At 41.4% G+C, this 20,453-nt stretch overlaps 1 protein-coding gene and 1 pseudogene across 8 annotated transcripts in view; both read right to left on the bottom strand.

Annotated features, from left to right (window-relative positions):
- LOC118656434 (CREB binding protein) overlaps positions 1 to 20,453 on the bottom strand; it is a 179,614-nt gene that overhangs the window by 150,408 nt on the left and 8,753 nt on the right. For all 8 annotated transcript variants that reach the window (XM_036309774.1, XM_036309777.1, XM_036309775.1 and 5 more), the window contains exon 2: positions 2,380 to 3,089. In XM_036309774.1, coding sequence (XP_036165667.1) covers positions 2,380 to 3,089 — 710 coding nt within the window. The remainder of the gene's footprint in view (positions 1 to 2,379; positions 3,090 to 20,453) is intronic.
- On the bottom strand, positions 4,534 to 9,359 carry LOC118656438 (annotated as a pseudogene).

Raw genomic sequence — 20,453 nt, 5'->3', positions numbered from 1 at the left:
AACTGCTGTTATAGAGAATAGTTTAAAATGAACTTGTCTCTTATTCTTACTATTTGCCCACCACTATTAATTCTTTTGTCCCTGACAATCTTTCAAAAATGACAGTCCCTGCCCTTTCTTCACCACAGGCCTCTTTGGGATACCTACAGGCAATAGAGGGGACTACCCTCACAACACTAATGTAACTTACTTTCCACATAGTGAACACTTACAAAGTATTGTTTGAAAGAAAGGTTACTCTGTACAAAGGAAAGAATCCCAAAACAGAATGAAAAACCTGGGTAAACAGGGACATTAAGTGGCAAAAATGAAATCACAAAGCCCAGACTGCAGGAAACTCCCCAGAACAAGCAAAACCACCAGATTCTTCAACAAATAAAATGTAAGACTCTTAGAGATTAATAGATTCTTAGTAGTCCTATCAATTGACTGAAATATGGGTTATTCAATTTTCAAAAATAATCTGAAAAATATTATGACAAAGGAGACCACTGGAAATTTGAATATTTAGTGGACATTTGACATCTCGAAGAAACTATTCATGCATTTACAAGTGAGAATGGCACTTATGTTTGGGTATGCCAAGTCTAACTTTTAGGAATACATATTGTCAATGGCTAAGTATGGTCAGAGGCCCAAAACTGTTTTCATGAAATACTAAGACATTTTTTGTTTTTTTCACCTTCATTCTCTCATAAGAACAGAGTTGTTTTCCAGAGGTTCTGTGACATGTGATGTCACCGTGCTTGATGGCTAATGGAATAATATACTTGTGTTTTAAAGGTCTGTTTTTAGTATCCAGTGTGGCAAATATTGACAGATATAATCCACATTTTAAAGAAATTTCCTTAAGGCCCTCAATAATTTTTAAGATTATTCAGGAATCCAAGACCAAAAAGAGTGAGAAGTCCTGCACTATGCTACTATGACTACTTTTGTATATGATTTAAATTCTCCAAAATAAAAAGCTTTTTTTAACTGGGTAGTATGGATTGTAATGATGAGTGGATTAAGAAGGAACAAACATCAATCTATCTAAGAATCCCAAACCCATCAGAAATCCCTTCTCAGCCCAACTCTAAAAGGCACGTGCATACACAGACCCCTCTTCAAATGCCAGGAATAACTAAAGTTTAAGTTCACATTATCTTTTGCTAATTTTCAAGAGATAACTGCAATTTCGATGTTGGGAATTACTTCACGTTTGTTTCTTAAGTTTAAAAAAAAAATTCTGCTCCTTACCTAAGATAGTCACAGGACTTCATATCCGTCACCTAATGCTCAAAATCAACCTTGTGGGGAAATTGCGTTCTATTCTAATTTCTCCCTTTTCCTTATATGGGATTAACCAAATCCAAAGAACAGCCCAAACCATTTTTCTATTCTGGAATTTGCTGTACCAAATATTGCTTGAAGTAGATGCCCTGGTGGCTGTAGTTCAGAAGCCTTTGTCTCAGAGCTCCTACGGGCATTTGTTCCTTCACTGGGATTTAGCTGGCATTCTTCTTCCCTTGTGAACTTCAACCTTTTCCAGTTCTCTCATATCTATCTGGGCATTTGCCTTCCCTATTATCCAAGTCTGGTTCCTACTCTACACATCAGTTGCAAGTCTGGCAGCTACAAACCCCAGCCTAGACCTTTCCTTACAGCAGAGCTCTCAACCTTGCCCAGGCCTCAAAATAACATAGAGACCTCTTAAAGCCTAGAGTGCTGGGCCCACCCTCTTTTTCTGAGTCAGCAGCTATATACTTCAAACTAGCTCCCAGATGATATTGATGGGGAGCCCACTTTGAGAACTAGAACTTTGAATTTCCTCTGGTACCCAAGAGACAGCACTGCCCCCCTGGCTCTGGTACTTCTTCCCTGTTAACCATGGCAAGTAGCTGACCAGCTTGGAACACAACTTTTTTGTTGGTACAACAGACACAGTGACAATAGACACTTTATCAGGTGGTTGTAAAAAGGAAAGGGTAAATAGAGGAAAAACTCGGCTAGCTGGGTAAAACAGCCTTTATCAGATTCACTGATACAAACGGATTCTCAGCAGAAGTTGCCTCTTTCAACCATGTGGTCCTATTTCCACACATTTTCTTCAGAGGTTGAAAACTGGCAATCAGTTCGAACACATTCCCTATGTTTTCAAATACCTGATGTGCATGCTATTCAACTTTTTATTCCTTTAAGAATTCCCCCTTTAAAAACATGGAGCAGAGATCTTTATCCTGGAAAGACTCCAGATACCAAATCTGTTTCTTCCAAGTAGGAGGGGCCAGAAGAAAGCCTGAAGGAGACTTTCCACATGGCCCCATTTTACCAGGTTACTTGGAGGGAGCAGACACCAATTACTAGGAAGCATTCAAAGCACTGATGCTCACTTACCTTGGTCATGCCTCCTGCCTGTGCTGTGTTCAGTCCCGCGTGACTGGGAATTTGTGGCGAAACCTGTGTTAACGTCTCAGCCAGAACGCTGCTTGTGGGCCCCTGCATGGTTGGAGCAGGGTACGGTATTCCAGCTCCCCTTCCTCTGCCAGCAGTCCCCAGAGATCCATTCATGACTTGCGCCTGCCCCTGCTGGGCCTGGTTCAATAAACTATGGCCAGAGTTACTATTGAGGAGGCCTGGGTGGGTCTGGTTAAAGTTAGCATTCATGCAGATCCCAGGTCCTGTTTGCGCCGTGGCAGGGCTGCTGGTTACCAGTCCCACTTGTTTTTGTGCTTGCGGATTCAGTGGTTGGGAAGCAGGGGGAGTGGGCCCAGAGGTGCTGGCTGCCTGCTTGGGCAGGCTGGGGGCTGAAGAATCTCCCTGGTTCAGAGGGCTCTTGCCCATAGTACCCAGATTGGCCATGTTCGCATTGTTCGGCTGCCCTTGAGCCTGGCCACCAAGGCCTTGCTGCACAGGGCTGCTGGCGCTCACATTTCCTATTCCTGGGTTGATACTAGAGCCGCTGCCTCCGCGCAGAAGCTCCGACAGTTGTTTATGTTTGGAAGCAGCATCTGGAACAAGGTTCCCACTGTTTAAAAGGCCTAATTCTCCATTGGGGATCAGCTCATCAGGAAGATCATTTTCCAAGTCAAACAATGGTCCAAAATCTAGAAATTAAACAGAAATGAAAGTGAGAAACTAAGTAACCATAATAGCTCTCCAACTGTCATATGCTACTATGAGCTTAACCTAAAGAGGCATATGTAACACACAACACCAGCATGTCTTAAGAGTAATGTCAAAATGATTTGAAAGTTAATTTGGAAAAATAAAACATGAAAAATTTTTTCAAGTTCTGAAAAAGATAAAGTTAAACAGAGATGATAATAGAGTTAGCCCTATTAGATTTGATCATATTTTCAAACAAAATTAAATCATGTGTTATGGGGACAAACACATAAACAAATTAGAGGAAAACAATGGAGAGTTAAAAAAAAACTGAATTATAAGGTAAAAATGCTTTTAAGACTGTATTGTGTAAAAAGCAGTTAGGCATTAGATTAGATAAACAGCAATTTGGGAAAATTAAAGTAAAGCCTAACCTAAATATGTAAAGTAATTACATATTTAAAAGGTAAGTTATATATTTAAAAAACTAGCCTTAACAGAACATGAGAGTCCTCAAAATGTTGAAGCTATAGAAAATAATAAATACATATATAGAAACCAAAAATAATTTAAGAAAATAAAACAGGAGCTTACTATTTGTATCATATGAAAGGGGTTAATGTCAATCATACATTAATATGAGAGGCACCCTGACTCCCAAATGCACAAAGGACAAAAGCAGGTATCACAAAGAAAGATTTAAACAGTAAAAAAAATTAGATCATCCTTCCTGGTAAATTGAACATAAGGAGTGAAAGCAACTCCTTTTTTCTGGCCCTTTCTCAAAGTAACATTTCTCTAACATGTGGTCTATATATGTCATCTCGAGTCCCTCACTGACCATGCATTCTTCAACCCACAACCTGGCTATGCATGCATGTGCAAGGACAAGATATCTAGAAATATGTTCATCATAGTATTAACATCAAAAAAGGGGTAACAATATCCAGAGACAGTTTAAGCTGATGGCTATAGACCCAGACTGCCTGCATCTGAACTCCAGCTCTGCTGCTAGCTCCCCGCTAATTAACTGTGTGACCTCACGTAAGTTACTTAGACTTTCTGAGCCTCAGTTTTCTTACCTGGAAACTGGGGTAACAAATGGCCATCATACCCCAATAGAAATGTTGTGAGGACTAAATGAATAAATGTATAAGTGCTCAGTAAGTATTAGCTTTTATTATTACTATTGTCCAATAGTAAGTTTAATAAATTGCTATAAAATATGAAAAACATTATACATTAGAATAATTATAAAGACTATATAATGTAGAAAAATGTTTATATGGTGTATAAAAACATACCAATGGAAATTGTATGCAAAATGACACCTAGAATAAGATTAGAACTAAAGTATGTGCATATGGGCAGTGGCTGGAGAGTAATATGCCAGAAATAAAGAGTTGTCCTGATAAAGGGGTCAAGGGGATGAGTGCACGTGGCTTTTTTTTTTTTTTTTTTTTTTTTAACTTAGCAGCCACTCCTCTTCCCACCATTCACTTATAGAAATTTTTTTTCTCAATGGTGACAGACCCTGGAGGCTGCTTACACAACAACCTCTTTTGGCTAGCTCCTCTGAGGTTCTTCTCAGGAAGGGCAACACCTTTTAGCCACAGGAGGGAGAGCCATTGGAGAAGCCAAACACCACAATCATCTCCTTGCAGGTGACACAATCCTGGCTAAGGTAATTAAAGGCAAGTTGGCCAAGACAATTCTGGAAAAGGCTTTCCTTTCTAATAAGGAATGCTCAGAAAGAGATTCCCCTATCACTAGATTTCATTACGGAACTGTGGCAACTCTCTTCAACCAGGAGCAGAGACACCATTCACACACTAAGGATGGATGCAGCAAAAAAAAATGCAAACACCTGGGTTCATAAAGCCATCTCTGAGCTGAATTATCTAACCCTGGAACTTTCCTATCTTCATGCCCTCCCTCCTCCAGCATCCAGAATCTTTTTAATAACAAGGTAGGATCTGGGGTTCATTTTCTGTGCCCATGGCTAGCCCGTCAGCCTTTTGCGTGTTCAAACTTCCGGCCCTTGCATTGTACGTAGGGTTTGGTGTGGCTGTGAGGGATTCCTGGGGCCTTGCCAAAATGCCTGTACACTCTGAGGCCCTTGCAAGAACCAGAAGGAAGACAAGACCACATCCCTTGGGAGGAGTCCAGGGCCAGCTGGTCAAAGGTGAGGATCTTGCCCCCAGCCTTGAGGAAGTGGCTCTAGGAGCAGCTGCTCACTCGAAGTGCATACACCCCCAGTCTGGACACCTCCTGAACACACACGCCATAGGTTTTAGTCCCTACATCCACTGTGGTTTTGCCCTCCTGGCCAGGAAGCTTCAAATTCCGGACCATCTGGGAAAGAGACAGAGGAGTCCGGTTGGTACAACTCATGAACAACCTCTTCAGCACCACTTGAAGGTGGAGTTGGTTTGAAACTGGCCAGAAACCTGTATAGCTTGACCAACAGCCTTAGGTAGATGTCTTGGCTCTTGGGTTCCTCGCACTGAACCTTTCGGTCTTTGTTGTGGTAGATGTTGACTCCCATGATGGCGCCTTCTACCCTACCAGGTCAGGAAAGAGCCACACTTCTTGTTACGTGAGAAAATACATTTCCTATCATTTAAGTCGTTCTAGCTGGAGTTTAATATTACCTCGCAGCTGAAGGCATCTTGATTATCTCCATCATGTCTACGGATGTAACTCAAACTCCTCTGTAAGATGTACAAGGCCATCAGAACATGGCCATGTCTCAGCCCTTTCAGCCATAACACAATGAGCTCTCACATGCATGAGCAATCTTTCTTCTAAATGCGCTCCTCACTAGAAAACCTCACCCCCAAACCCTCACTAGGATTAGTCTAAGTGACTATGAAGACATTTTTTAGGCTACCCCTGCAAAACTGACCAGGTGTCTCTTTTCAGGCTCTACAGTTCTCTGTACATACATGCCTAGTAAACCATCTCTACCACACATGTATTTCTTCCTGCCTGGCTGTAAGGAATTAGACCTGGGTAGTGTACACACACACACACACACACACAGAGTTTCTGCAGAACCCGTGAGAGTAAGCTGCAGACAGTATGATCCTTTCCTCCAAAGTACTTGCTTCTGCATCTCCTCAGAACACCCTTTTACATAAACATAGTACATTTATCAACTTCAGGAAATTTAACATTGATATAGTACTTAATGTATTTATCGCCCTTACTCAGATTTGGCCAGTTATCCCAATAATGCCCTTCATCACATTTACTTTCCTAATCCAAGACCCAATTCAGGATCCCAGTGCACTTAGTTATCATGTCTTTTTCTTCTCTTTTCATATAGAAAGGTTTCTCAGACTAAAGACAGAGTACAAGACAGCTATTTTATAGAATGTCCCTCAATTTGGGGTTGATTCCTCGTGGTTACAGGACAACAGGAGTTGATCCTGGAGACAGCAGACAGCTCTGAGAAAGAACCACTAACTAGGCCTTGCTGCTGGTCATTACCCTGCTTCTGTGTCTCAACATGATTTTGTGGCTTCTATTTCATAGCTTTTATGCTATTGTGTTGTCCTGAATCTGGAGATTCACAAGTGTCTCCAGATACAAAAAGCACATGACATAAGTAAAAACAAGCCTCCAACATAACTAACATTTTTGTTTATTGCCTTCCAGGTTTTGCCCACACGCGCACACATTTTTACTTAGTACTCTTCAAAAAAAAAAAAAAATTTTTTTAATGCAATGCTCCATCTAAGAACATGAAAATGAAACTTCATCTAAACCAGAAAGCAGGAGCCATTATAACAAAGATTGGGTTTTCTTCCTATTTTCAAGGAGGAGATGAACAGCTGGTGCCTAAAGTTCCCCTGACTGGCTCTTCCAAGTACCCTGAAGCGGTGTTCCTAGGAAAGAGTGTCCAGGCCAGGACAGCAGCAGGTACACCCAAAAGAAGAGTTAGTAAACATGGCAGTGTCAGCATCAGGCACCCTAGTCCAGCGTAGAAATCGGAAAAAGAACACTTGGAATTAGAACACATGAGTTTAAATCCTGGTCGAATCAATTACCCCCGGGTCCTTGGACAAATTACTTAATCTCGAGTCTTAATTCCCTCATCTGTAAAACAGGGACAACAGTATCCCAGGGTTACACGATGAATGCTGGACTGAACACTTTGTGTCAGATACAGGTTAGCTTATTCTATCTTGCACAAAAACTTTAAAATGTCTTACCTTTAAAAATTCACTCTTCAACCTTCTCACTCTCAAATTTACATTTGTGTGTGTGTGTGGTTTATTCCAATTCTAGTCCAAATGTACATACAACTTTTGCAGTTGTCGCAGGGCTCATGTTTTAGTTTAGTTTTGTTTTTTTATTGGCCTGCCACATTTTGTCTACCTTGACTTCTTTTTCTCACTCTGTTTCAATACAGACACATCTCACAACTGTTTGGGTACAGGAAGATTGACTAATTCTACTCATGTCCTCACCTACCAGTCCAAGCATATATGAACATGTATACAACCAAATATATAAGGTGTGGCTTTTAGAAAGACAAGAAAGGTTGTGTAGGGTTTGTGGAAGGCATATCCATACCCATACCATTACCCTGCTTTTCACCATTATACTGTCACCATTTTTCCCTATTCTCTAGTTCCAAACACTGACAAAGGAGACTGAAGAAGGAAAGTCAGGATATTACAACATAACACAGCTATGCTTTCTACACACTAGTGTCCCAACACCCAGGTTGGGCAAAAGCAATCTGAATCATGGGAAATTCCTGTGATTCAAGATTGAGCACTACCATTTCCAATCCTAGGTAAATTCCTTTCTCCCTGCCAAGTCACCAGGGGGCCTAGGAGACCAGGAAAGAGCAAAGCTGAGGCTGAACAAGATTCGTGGGCACCCTGCTTTCTAGGGGTGAACAACACCCCTTAGCAGGAGACTGTCATACAGCAAACAGCAAAAAAGTCTGTCATACTTTCATAGCTGGGGGCAAGAATTTTCTCTTTTGGGGTTTCCCAGCTGCCAACCCCAGAATTGGTTCCTTTCATTAAGCTGATTTGAGAGAAACCAAGCTATTAGCTTTCCAGTCTCACACTCACACAAGACTGGGGCAACCACAATAGCAGCTTAGGAAGGAGAAAGTCACAACCAAACTGGGCCTGCTTTGGGAAATAGGAGGTCTTCATCACACATGATCACAAGGTGTATTTCACTTCTAGGCTGGACCCAGAAACTTTGTTCCAGGTAACCATTACTTCTGAACACTGAAAGACAAATGGTATTCCACATATGTTCTAAATCCATTCTTATACATCATCATCATAAATCAGTATTTCACCTTAAGTAAGGAGTGAACGGCTGCTCTCAAGTACTCTGGAAAACAGCTTTTGAGAATCAATCTGTCCAAACAATAACATTTGATAATAGTTTTGTTTGAAAAAATTTTCAAATGTGTCAGCTAAACAAATCATCCACAAAGCATATCTTCTTCAGGTTTCTAACATCTCTTCTGTCATAACACCATGCATTTTTTTCTTTGAATTGCATTTGGAGCCCCAAGTTCTCTTTATTGATAGAACTGATTTTTTCTGTCAAAGTATGTACAGACCAGTTTATCACACCTTCTATTAGCCAGAAGCATGAATTCTTCTGTACTCTATAGACATAGTGAGTGAGTCTTAAAATCATACGATCAACTTCCTGTTATAAATGATGAGGCTGTAAGCACCAAGAAAGCAGGGATCCTAACTACCCATTGCTTAGCCTAAAATGCCTGGCATATATTAGGCCCACAACAAACATCCATATGCTGAATGAGTGAATGAATTACAGAGAAGAGTGCCAGAGTTACAAAGGATACACACTATCAACTTTAACAAGTTACTTGTCTAGTCAAACACATAAAGTGATAATGTTAATATTTATTACTACTTAAGACAGAAACAAAGAAAACAAACTTCAATAATGAATTATCTTGAAATGTTACATTGTTCTACTTTTTACTTTATACCTGCTTTATCCTCTTAGGGACCAGTCAGGTCTATTTCACTCTTCAACTACACCTCAATATCAGTGAATCTCTATCCCATGGTTGATTAAATGGCATAATGTAGAATGAGAAATGGTAGTGTGAGAAATAAAACTATTCATGAGTTCAGATGCTGCTTTTTTTAAAAAATATATTTTACTGATTTTTTACAGAGAGGAAGGGAGAGAGACAGAGAGTTAGAAACATCGATGAGAGAAAAACATGGATCAGCTGCCTCCTGCACATCTCCTACTGGGGATGTGCCCTCAACCCAGGTACATGCCCTTGACCAGAATCGAACCTGGGACCTTTCAGTCCGCAGGCTGACGCTCTACCCACTGAGCCAAATCGGTTTCGGCCAGATGCTGTTTTATGTTCATGTTTCTCTATTTCCAAGCATGAAAACTCCCCTCCCAAGGACCTCCTAATTCTCTCTGCAGTCCTTATTCCGTGTGTGTGTTTGTTTTTTAAAAAGGTCTGCTTTCTTGAAATTTTTTTCATAATTTCTTTAGTCTTTCTTCAGCATTGCTTGTACTTACTACTCAAAATGCTTCTCTTAAATCTTTCAAAAACTAAGCACTTTTATTCATCCACCTAAAGAACTTTACAAAAAGAATTTTTAATTCCTAAGTCAAAACTAGATACAAAAAATTGATCCAACAAGGGCAATATATCCCAGAAAGATTCACATCTAAAGATGAGGAACCCACTGAATGGTAGACACTTTTTCAGGGTTATTATTCTTAGATGACTCAAAAAACATTCTGGACCTTCACAGTGTATGTATTAATACAGTACCAGTCAGACACTGACAATACAGGAAGTATAGTCTGGGGTAGTGAGAAAAGTACCCAACTAGTTTTGATTCAGCTCTGTCTCTGTCACTTATTACTACTACTACCTTCCTATGTGTGCATCCTCAGCTCTAAAATGGAAACACTAGTGCCTGCTTCTAGAATCACTGTTGAAAGAATTAAATCATACAATGTGTATACAACCCTTAGCCTGGCATGCAGTGATGACTCAATAAATATTAGGCATTATTACCACTGTCATAGCCCCATCTTCCAAGGTTACACATCATGAATCTAGCAACCCATGCCTGGTACAGGGTTCATGCTCAACGACTTTTTTTTTCTCTATGGTAAAGCCCTAATAATCTGTAACAATTATAGAATAAAACCTCTGAAAATTCTTGGAGATTGTGCAACTAAATAATGAAACAATTCTCCAACAACTGAAAATGAAAATACAAACAATGAAAAGTAAAAGAAAAAAAAGGCCCGGTTTTATTAGCATTTATGCCATTACAATTTTTATCTAGGCATTTAAACAAGTTCCCAAGACACCTAAACTTTTCAATAACTATTAGAAAATAATAAAGGCAAATTCTTTCTAAAATCTTCTGTAATTCAGGCTTCTTTTATGCCAGATACACCACACCCTAATTAGTACAGGATAATAAGGTTTTACTTCATTCTGAACAGTGAGTTTATAGTGAGTAAAAAGCCTTGCCCTTTCTCAAAATCACTATCAGCTCAAGAGCCAAAGTGGGCTAGGCTGGGCAACCTGCTTCCTCCCAGGCCTTCATACAGTGGGAGTAAATGTATTTCATGGTTATTCTGCATCAGGTATCTAGAAATTTTGTTCACTAAATATTTGCTATTTATCTTCCAATTAAAGAACACAAGACAGTTCTGATCGAAAGTTCTTTGTCACAGTGGACCCTAAAATTAGCAGAGTCCTGGAATTGCAGCCAGACTCCTATCTTCATTTGAGGCACCTAAGAAGTTTTCAGAAAAGGGCTATTCCTAGACAGCAAGGACAATTTTACATTTCCTAAATGTGGTTTGTGTGCTGCCTCCCTCAACCCTGAAAAGTGGAGAAAAGGCTTCAAGAGACAAAGGTGGAACAAGAGGCACTGCCACAGCATTAAACCACCAACAGACTGACCATAAATCACCCAGCAGCCCCTAAACAGTAACCAGATGTTCTGGAGCAGAGGAAGCACAAAGGGGTTCACTATCCTCCACCAAAATGGTTGAGAGAGGCCCAGATAAGATACTGTAATCAGCTGCTTATCCACCCTGCAATCCAATTAGAGGTCCTGGATGAGGAATGTGGGGGCTGAGCTAGGATCCAACCTCTGCAGAAGCAAACCCCACCACAGGTGCTGGGGTACCTCCGGTAAGTATAAGTAAGCAGATGCCCAGACTAGGTCTTACGGCCTAAATGCTGGGATCTATAGCTGGCAGATAGCAACACCAAGTCAGGAGAAGGGGAAAGATCATATTCTGGACTTAGAGGTATCAGTGTACAACATATGGAAACAGGTGGACTATACAAGAACCTGTAACAGGAAATGAATGTATTAAGTCCAAAAAGTAAACCCACATCCAAACAATGGAACATTATTCAGCACTAAAAAGAAATGAGCTACCAGGCCATGAAAAAACACTGAGGAAACTTAAATACATACCACTAAGTGAAAGAAGCCAATCTGAAAAGACTATGTACTATATGATTCTAATATATGACATTCTGGAAAAGGCAAAACTATGAAGACAGTAAAAAGATCAGTGATTACCAGGAGTTAGGGAGTGTGGGGGATGAACTGGTGGAGCACAGGGGATTTTTAAGGCAGTGAAAATACTCTGTATCAGCGGTCGCCAACCTTTCAACCTCACGGACCACCGGTTGGCGACCACTGCTCTGTATGATACCATAATGTTCATTATACATCTATTCAAACACACAGAATGCATACTACCACAAATGAACCCTAATGCAAACTAAGGATTTGAATAGTAAGTGTTTAAATGAGCTTAAAAGGCAAGAAAATAAAAAGTATTTTAAGGACTTTTCAAAAGTACTATTTTTTCCCTAAAGGAATGTGACAATCTACATTTTGTGCCCAATGTAGTAGTAAAATAAATGTTGCTCACATCAGAAAAGTTGACATTATTTCAAAACACTCAAAGAAACATTAGTTGGCTGTCAGGTCTTGTAGCTTCCAGCACATCAATGAAGAAACCTCTAATAAAAGGATTTTGTTAAAATCAGAGCTTGAGCAAAGAAGTGATGACTGGACATCACAATCACATTTTCAAATCTTTGAACAGCACCTCCAAGTTAATTTACACTTTTTTCAAACCATTCTTGCTAAAGGTTTTGCAACAGGAACTAACCAAAACTCCACGTCTCACAATTAAACAGATTCTTCTAACCACAAATACTAAAGATGTTTTGCTTTGGATTTGATTTACTTTTTAAATAGCTTTTCATGACAAAATTATGTTTATAGGTGTTTTTTAAGGCATTTGGAATATAAAGTGGAAAATAGAGAGCCCGCCCAAAGCATCCCCAGTTCCTCACCCCTAAGAAAAACAATTTCTAGAGATTTCCTTCTGGAAATCTATGCACACACTAGTAAATATCCTTTTACCCCTAAAAAATCTATCATTTTTGTTCTCCATCTCTTTTATGTAATGATCTAATAAATTTATCTTCTCTCTTAAATGCCCATCACTCTCCCTCCTCCACATCTGCAATAGCAGAGGACTCAGCTACTCCTCTTCTGAAGGATTTTTGGTCACTTTAATAATGTTTTGCAATCTCTAAATTAATTAACTAAATTAATGAAAAGGCCTGGCATTAATATGAATATCCATAGTAGTCCTACCAAGCAAGAAACTGATTTCCACTTTATCTGCTTGATATAGAAGTTACAGATAGTTCTACATTATCTACTAAGGTGGATAATAAAAACTACTGGTTTTAAGACTCTTTTCCAGAAACTGGGAAAATAAACACAACTTTGGTATGAACAAACTGGTTGCATGATGTGCAACATGACGACAGTAACAAAACTTCTAATATTCTTTGAGATGGCATGGAATTAAATTTTTTAAAACCTCAATTCTTCCTACATATACAGAATATTGAAAACACTAAAATAACTTTGTTATTTAAGTATAGCACCAAACATTTTACCATTAAAAAGTGTTTTTAGAATGAAGACTGCTCTATGAATATTAGTATATCCAACAGCTCTGAGAGTCTATCAGTCCAAAATGTACTTGTAGTGGAACGACAAGTATAATGTGTCACTATGGGAAGAAAGTACAGAGAGCATGTACTTATATATGCACAGCATGTCTCTAGAATAATGCACACTGGTTACCTGTGGGGAATAAAACTGGGTGACTTGGGAAACAGACAGGAGAGGGAGGCTTTCCAGCAAACATTCTTTTGTGCTTTTTGGAATTTTGAACCCTATGAATATATTACCCACTTTAAAAAAATTTTTAAACAACTTTCATGGTTTTTTCCCTCCTACAACGGGGTGTGGGAGGAGAGAGAGAATTTTGGGAGGAGAGAGAATTTTGGGAGGAGAGAGAGAATTTTCAACTCTCCTTGCAGATAGGAACTTGGATGGAAACACACACCTTGGAAAAGCTTATCCAGACTTCTCCAAATACCCTGGAAGCGATTGGTTTCTAAAGTTTTGTATTGTTTTTAAAGCCCTAAAGAATGGCCTGGACTCCCTGGTCTGACACTTGGAGGCTCTCAACTTCGCTTGCCTTTAGATGCCTGACTTCCCACATAATTCATCCTGCAAGAGCTCCAATGTCCTTTCTGCTAAGAAGTTGCCCTGACCATCCTACCTGAAGCATCCAGTTTCTTCCTGCCACAACTCTGATCTCAGTTTGCAAGTAGACAGGCATTGGTGGGACTGCTGGATTGCCTGCCTACACCACTATGCTCCGAGTTCCAAGAGGACAGAGCCACCACTGTTATCACCACGGCCTAGCAATATCCAACATAAGAAACATATAATTAATTTGAATTTCATAAGTATTTAAATATTTGCTGAATAAAAGAATGAGATGGTAGAACTGAGACTGGAACCCCGGCTCCCCCAACTCCCAAGAGCAGGACCACACCAGCAGTCTCCATCTCTCAGAAGCAAGACCACACTGATTCTAAATGGTAGCCCAATGAACGTAAACCAAAAACAAAACTGGTTTTTGCAAAAACTATTACACACTCAAGAGATTATACCTCCAGACCTTCACACTTGCTATTTATGCTGTTTCCAAGCCTAGAATAGTATCCCCTCCTCCAAATCGCCTGTTCATCCTCACGTCTCATGGCTAATGCCTCTTCCCCTAAGAGGCCGTCCCATATCCAGAACAGACTCTATCCTGTACTCTAATCATACATGAAACTCTCCTCTGAGGTCACACCTGACTACAGATGCCTTCCATGAAGGGAGACACTAGACCTGTTGTGTCCCCAACAGATCTCCAGGGCTGACACTACAGTGTAACATATTTTCTAAATAGTGAATAATCCTAAACGTAAAGCACTGAATATTTCTGAAAGTACCTTCTATCTTTAAAAGACAGTTCCTTTAAAAGAACTTTGTCTTTTAGATAACAAATACCTTAAAGAAAACTTCAGACAAGTGAGTTTAAGTAAATGTATTTAGGTATGTGCTGTACAATACAGAAGCCAGGAGCCAGATGTGGCTATTTACAATAATAAAAATTAAATAAAATTTAAAATTTAGTTCCCGAGTAACATTAGTAACAGTTCAAATGCTCAAATAACCACAAGTAGCCAATGGTTCCAGTACTGGACAGTGCAGATATAGAACATGTCCATCAACACAGAAAGTTCTACTAGGCAGTGCCAACTTAAGAGATTATCATAACAACACTAGCGCACAGCTGGCGTGGCTCAGTGGTTAAGCATCGACCTATGAACCAGGAGGTCACAGTTTGGTTCCAGTCAGGGCACATGCCCGGGTTGCAGGCTTATTCTCCAGTGTGGGGTGTGCAGGAGGCAGCTGATCAATGATTCTCTCTCATCATTGATGTTTCTATCTCTCTCTCCCTCTCCCTTCCTCTCTGAAATCAATAAAAATATATTTTAAAAAAATAATACTGGCATTTCAAACAAAGAAAATGTCTAAATCTACTCTCTTACTATTGTGAATCAGTTTTTCCTTAAACATTAAAAGATTGAGAAAATCATCAGTGCATGTTAAAATATTGAATTATCTCTTGACAATTCAAATGATTTCCTCAGAGATTTTTTAAGAGAAGCTTAACTCTGAGCAAGCTGTGCTCTTCAAACAAAAAACAATCCCAATAGTAGCAGAGGCACAACCAAAACGACACAGAAAATCAATACTGAGAACCAAGATGGCGGCATAGGTTAACGCCGGAGTTTGCTGCTTTGAACAACTACTTCAAAAGTGAAACCAAAAAACGGAAGGGACATCACCCAGAACCACAGGAACGCTGGCTGAGTGGAAGTCCTACAACTAGGAGGAAAGAGAAATGCATACGGACACTCAGAGGAGACGCAGTGCTGAAGTCAAATTCTGAGGTGCGGAGTGCGCGGAGCGGGCTGGCGGCGGAGGGCGCGGTTGGCGTTTTCAATCGGGAGGGAGTCGCAGACTCTGAGCTCCAGATCCGGGCGTGTCTTTAGGGACCCAGACTCAAACGGGAGAAGCGGGACTGTCTGGCTTCGGTCAGAGCGAGTGCAGCTTTCTCTCTGAGCTTTGCAGCGGGTGCTGGGACTCAGAGAGGCAGAGCCCCTGGGGACAGGACTGAGAGCCGCCATAACTGCTCTCTCCAGCCCACCCTGTTGATCCTGTGCGGCCCGCCCCGCCCAAGCCCTGCACAGAGGCTTTTGCCGGATAGCCTCAGGCAAAGGCTAGATTAGCACCTCCCTAGAGGACAGAAGTTCTCTCACTGCTGACACAGCTGATTCTCATAGCCACTTGGCCTGGAGGTCAAACCCTCCCTGGAATTAACTACAACAATCAAGATTTAACTATAAGACTGCGCACAAAGACCACTAGGGGGTGCACCAAGGAAGCATAACAAAATGCAGAGACAAAGAAACAGGACAAAATTGTCAATGGAAGATATAGAGTTCAGAACCACACTTTTAAGGTCTCTCAAGAACTGTTTAGAAGCCGCCGATAAACTTAATGAGATCTACAAGAAAACTAATAAGACCCTCGATCTTATATTGGGGAACCAACTAGAAATTAAGCATACACGGACCGAAATAACGAATATTATACAGACTCCCGACAGCAGACCAGAGGAGTGCAAGAATCAAGTCAATGATTTGAAATGCGAGGAAGCAAAAAACACCCATCCGGAAAAGCAAAATGAAAAAAGAATCCAAAAATGCGAGCATAGTGTAAGGAGCCTCTGGGACAGCTTCAAGAGTACCAACATCAGAATTATAGGGGTGCCAGAAGATGAGAGAGAGCAAGATATTGAAAACCTATTTGAAGAAATAATGACAGAAAACTTCCCCCACCTGGTGAAAGAAATGGACTTACAGGTCCAAGAAGCGCGGAGAACCCCAAACAAAAGGAATCCAAAGAGGACCACACCAAGACACATCATAATTAAAATGCCAAGAGCAAAAGATAAAGAGAGAATCTTAAAAACAGCAAGAGAAAGAAACTCAGTTACCTACAAGGGAATACCCATACGACTGTCAGCTGATTTCTCAACAGAAACTTTGCAGGCCAGAAGGGAGTGGCAAGAAATATTCAAAGTGATGAATACCAAGAACCTACAACCAAGATTACTTTATCCAGCAAAGCTATCATTCAGAATTGAAGGTCAGATAAAGAGCTTCACAGATAAGGAAAAGCTAAAGGAGTTCATCACCACCAAACCAGGATTATATGAAATGCTGAAAGGTATCCTTTAAGAAGAGGAAGAGGAAGAAAAAGGTAAAGATACAAATTATGAACAACAAATATGCATCTATCAACAAGTGAATCTAAGAATCAAGTGAATAAATAATCTGATGAACAGAATGAACTGGTGATTATAATAGAATCAGGGACATAGAAAGGGAATGGACTGACTATTCCTGGGGGGGAAAGGGGTGTGGGAGATGCGGGAAGAGACTGGACAAAAATCATGCACCTATGGATGAGGACAGTGGGTGGGGAGTGAGGGCGGAGGGTGGGGCGGGAACTGGGAGGAGGGGAGTTATGGGGGGGAAAAACAGAGGAACAAATGTAATAATCTGAACAATAAAGATTTAATTAAAAAAAAAAAAAAAAAAAAAAAAAAAAAAAAAGAAAATCAATACTTTATGTCTTTTTGTTATTTTTAAGAAGAGAAAAGTCCCACAAAAGCAAGGAGCTGAATCTCCTCCTTCCAAGACCAGTGGTAACTGAACCAAAAAGGAGATTAAATTTCACTGATATTTCCTTTATCCGATCACCCTTACTAAACTGCATAGTGATCCCAAGGCCATTTTCTCCTTTAACCCTGTTTTCTGGAAAAAAAAAAAAAAAAAAAAAAAAACTAGCCTTGGCCGGTGTGGCTCATCCTATCTAATAAAAGAGAAACATGGTAATTAGCGTATGACCGCTACCCTTCCCATTGGCTAATCAGGGTGATATGCAAATTAACTGCCAGCCAAGATGGCGGCCGGCAGCCAGGCAGCTTGAAACTAACATGAGGCTTGCTTGCTTCAGTGACGGAGGACTCCAACGTTCCCCGCCTGCCACTGCAGGCCTCTGAGCTGCAACTCTAAGCAACTATGTAACAAATATAGAAGCTAAACAAAACCCCAGAAACCAGCTTTCAGCGAGTCGGGATCTCAGAGCTGGAGTTGATACAGAGTTTAGATTATAGAACCTAAACAAACCAGATACCTGCTTTCAGCAGCTGAGGCCTCAGAGCTGTAGCCAAGCCTCAGAGCTAAAGCTGGCACAGAATAAAAAAAAAAAAAAAAAAAAAAAAGAAAGAAAGAAAAAAAGGAGCAGTTGGGAGCTTCAGTCACTCGCCAGCCTGAAAACAGCCCTCAGCCCCTCACCCAGACTGGCCAGGCACCCCAGTGGGGACCAGCTGCAAATAGGCATCATCCCCTCATCCAGGCTGGCCAGGCACCCCAGTGGGGACCCCCACTCTGATCCAGGACACCCTTCAGGACAAACCAGCCAGCCCCCACCCATGCACCAGGCCTCTATTCTATATAGTAAAAGGGTAATATGCCTCCCAGCACCGGGATCAGCGGAGCCGCGAGGCCTCCTGGCACCAGGATCAGCGTGACAGGGGGCAGCGCCCAAACCCCCTGATCACCCTGCGGCTCTGTGTGTGACAGGGGGCGGGGCCACAACCTCCCTATTGGCCCTGCTCTGTTCCTGACAGGGGAAGGTGCCCCAACCCCCTGATTGGCCCTGCTCTGTGCCTGATAGGGGGAGCTCCCCAACACCCTGATCGCCCTGCGGCTCTGTGTGTGACAGTGGCGGCGCCCCAAACCCCTGATTGGCCCTGCTCTGTACGTGACAGGGGGTGGCACTGCAACCTCCCTATCGACCCTGCCTTGAATGTGACAGGGGGCAGTGCCCCAACCCCCCAATCGGCCCTACCCTGAGCGTGACTGAGGGTGGCATCACAACCTCCCAATCTGCCCTGCTCTGTGCATGACAGGGGGCGGCGCCCCAACTCCCCAATTGGCCCTGCTCTGAGCCCGACCAGGGGCTGCACCTAGGGATTGGGCCTGCCCTCTGCCACCCAGGAGCAGGCCTAAGCCAGCAGGTCGTTATCTCCCGAGGGGTCCCAGACTGCGAGAGGGCACAGGCTGGGCTGAGGGACCCCCCTCCCCCCCAAGTGCACAAATTTCTGTGCACCGGGCCTCTAGTTGATTATAATATAGTTAGAGCACTGGCTTGCCCACTGGAGAGTCGTAGGTTCAATTCCCAGTCAAAGGCACGTACCTGGGTTGCCAGTTCTAGTGCGGTAGGGGACCAATCCACATGTCTCTCACATCGATGTTTCTTTCTTTCTCTCACTCTTCCCCACCCGACTCCCTTCCATTCTCTCTAGAAACCAAAGGGAAAAATATCCCCACTCCTTGGGTGAGGATTGAAAAAAAAGACAATTTTTGTAATTTCACCACTCACTTTTCCCTTTTAAATCCTAACCTAAATCAAGCCCTTGTTCTGAAATACTAGAAAAATAGTTTCATTAAGACTTCAATTTTCCAATAAAATAACAGCTTTTAACTTCAAATCCAGACTGAGTAAAAGATGTCCAACTATTACTAGTTTTATAAGATGCCTGAATCTCAACTTCTAATTCACTCTTCTGCAAGCCTGTTCTGAGACTACACACTAGCCCTGGTGCTGGAGGCAAAACAGGCAGGGGAGGTGTCTTCACATTTACTCAGCAAGGAACTTCCAAGGATCTGGTTCTGGGTCAGACTCATAGCCTACATCATCCCAACCTTCACCAGCCAGAGAGGTTGGTAACATATAGTTTCCCACACAAACAGTAATAACAGCTGCCACAACCTGCTATATTCCAGGAACCATAGTAGCTCCAGTATACAAAGCTTATTAAAGTAAAAAGAAATGGAAAGTTCTAGAAGAAAAAAAATTATTTTAGAGATGAGACAACCCTCCCCCAACCCTGCCACAGCTCAAAGGTAAAGTCACAGACCCCAAGTCACAAAGTTGATGAGCTGGGAGACAAGATTCAGTGTCTACTCTGAGTGGAGGCCAGGGCTCCCTCCTTACTACCACAATGCCCACATCCCATATAAAAAGCTCTGACATTTCCTTCAACTCTGAGTCATGGTTAGAAGGTTCTACTTTTAATCAGGTGACAAATACTAAAAATATTTTAATCCAAAGGAATTGGGTCAAGCTCTTATAGTCCATAATTGTCAAAGCAAGCAAACTCTAATTATTTGATAGATTTCTATAGTCCCCAAGTGTCATCATTCAGTTTGTAATCAAATGCCAAATACACTTTAAATATTTCACAAGCCTCTCTCTACAGGCTCTTATAGAGAATAGCAGCTTATTTTTCATGCTATTTCATTGATTATAATATAGTTTTGATAAGAAAAAAAACACAAAAAATTTGGGGGGGTAGTGCAAAGAGAAGCTTTTAAGTTATAAAAGGCTTGTACAAGAATTGTACAACCCCATTAAACAGCTACAATTACTTAAGAAACACCTACTGTAGGTCTGGTCGGTGTGGCTCAGATGGTTGGAGCATTGTCCTGTACAATGAAGGTTGCAGGTTCAATTCCCACTCAGGACACATACTTAGGTTGCGGGATCTATCCCCGGTTGGGGCATGCACAGAAGACAACTAATCGGTCAATATATTTCTCTCTCCCCCCGCCCCCTTCCCCCTCTCCTCTCTAAAATCAATAAGCATATCCTCAGGTGAGGATCTAAAAAGAGAGAAAGAGAGAGAGAGAGACACCTACTATATACAGTAAAACACAGGTGTTATTAGAAAGACTGGAAAATTAAGAGATTTTC

Source organism: Myotis myotis, unplaced genomic scaffold (assembly GCF_014108235.1).
Source record: "Myotis myotis isolate mMyoMyo1 unplaced genomic scaffold, mMyoMyo1.p scaffold_m19_p_5, whole genome shotgun sequence".
Lineage (NCBI taxonomy): Eukaryota > Metazoa > Chordata > Mammalia > Chiroptera > Vespertilionidae > Myotis > Myotis myotis.
This window is presented reverse-complemented; position numbering and strand designations above follow the sequence as displayed.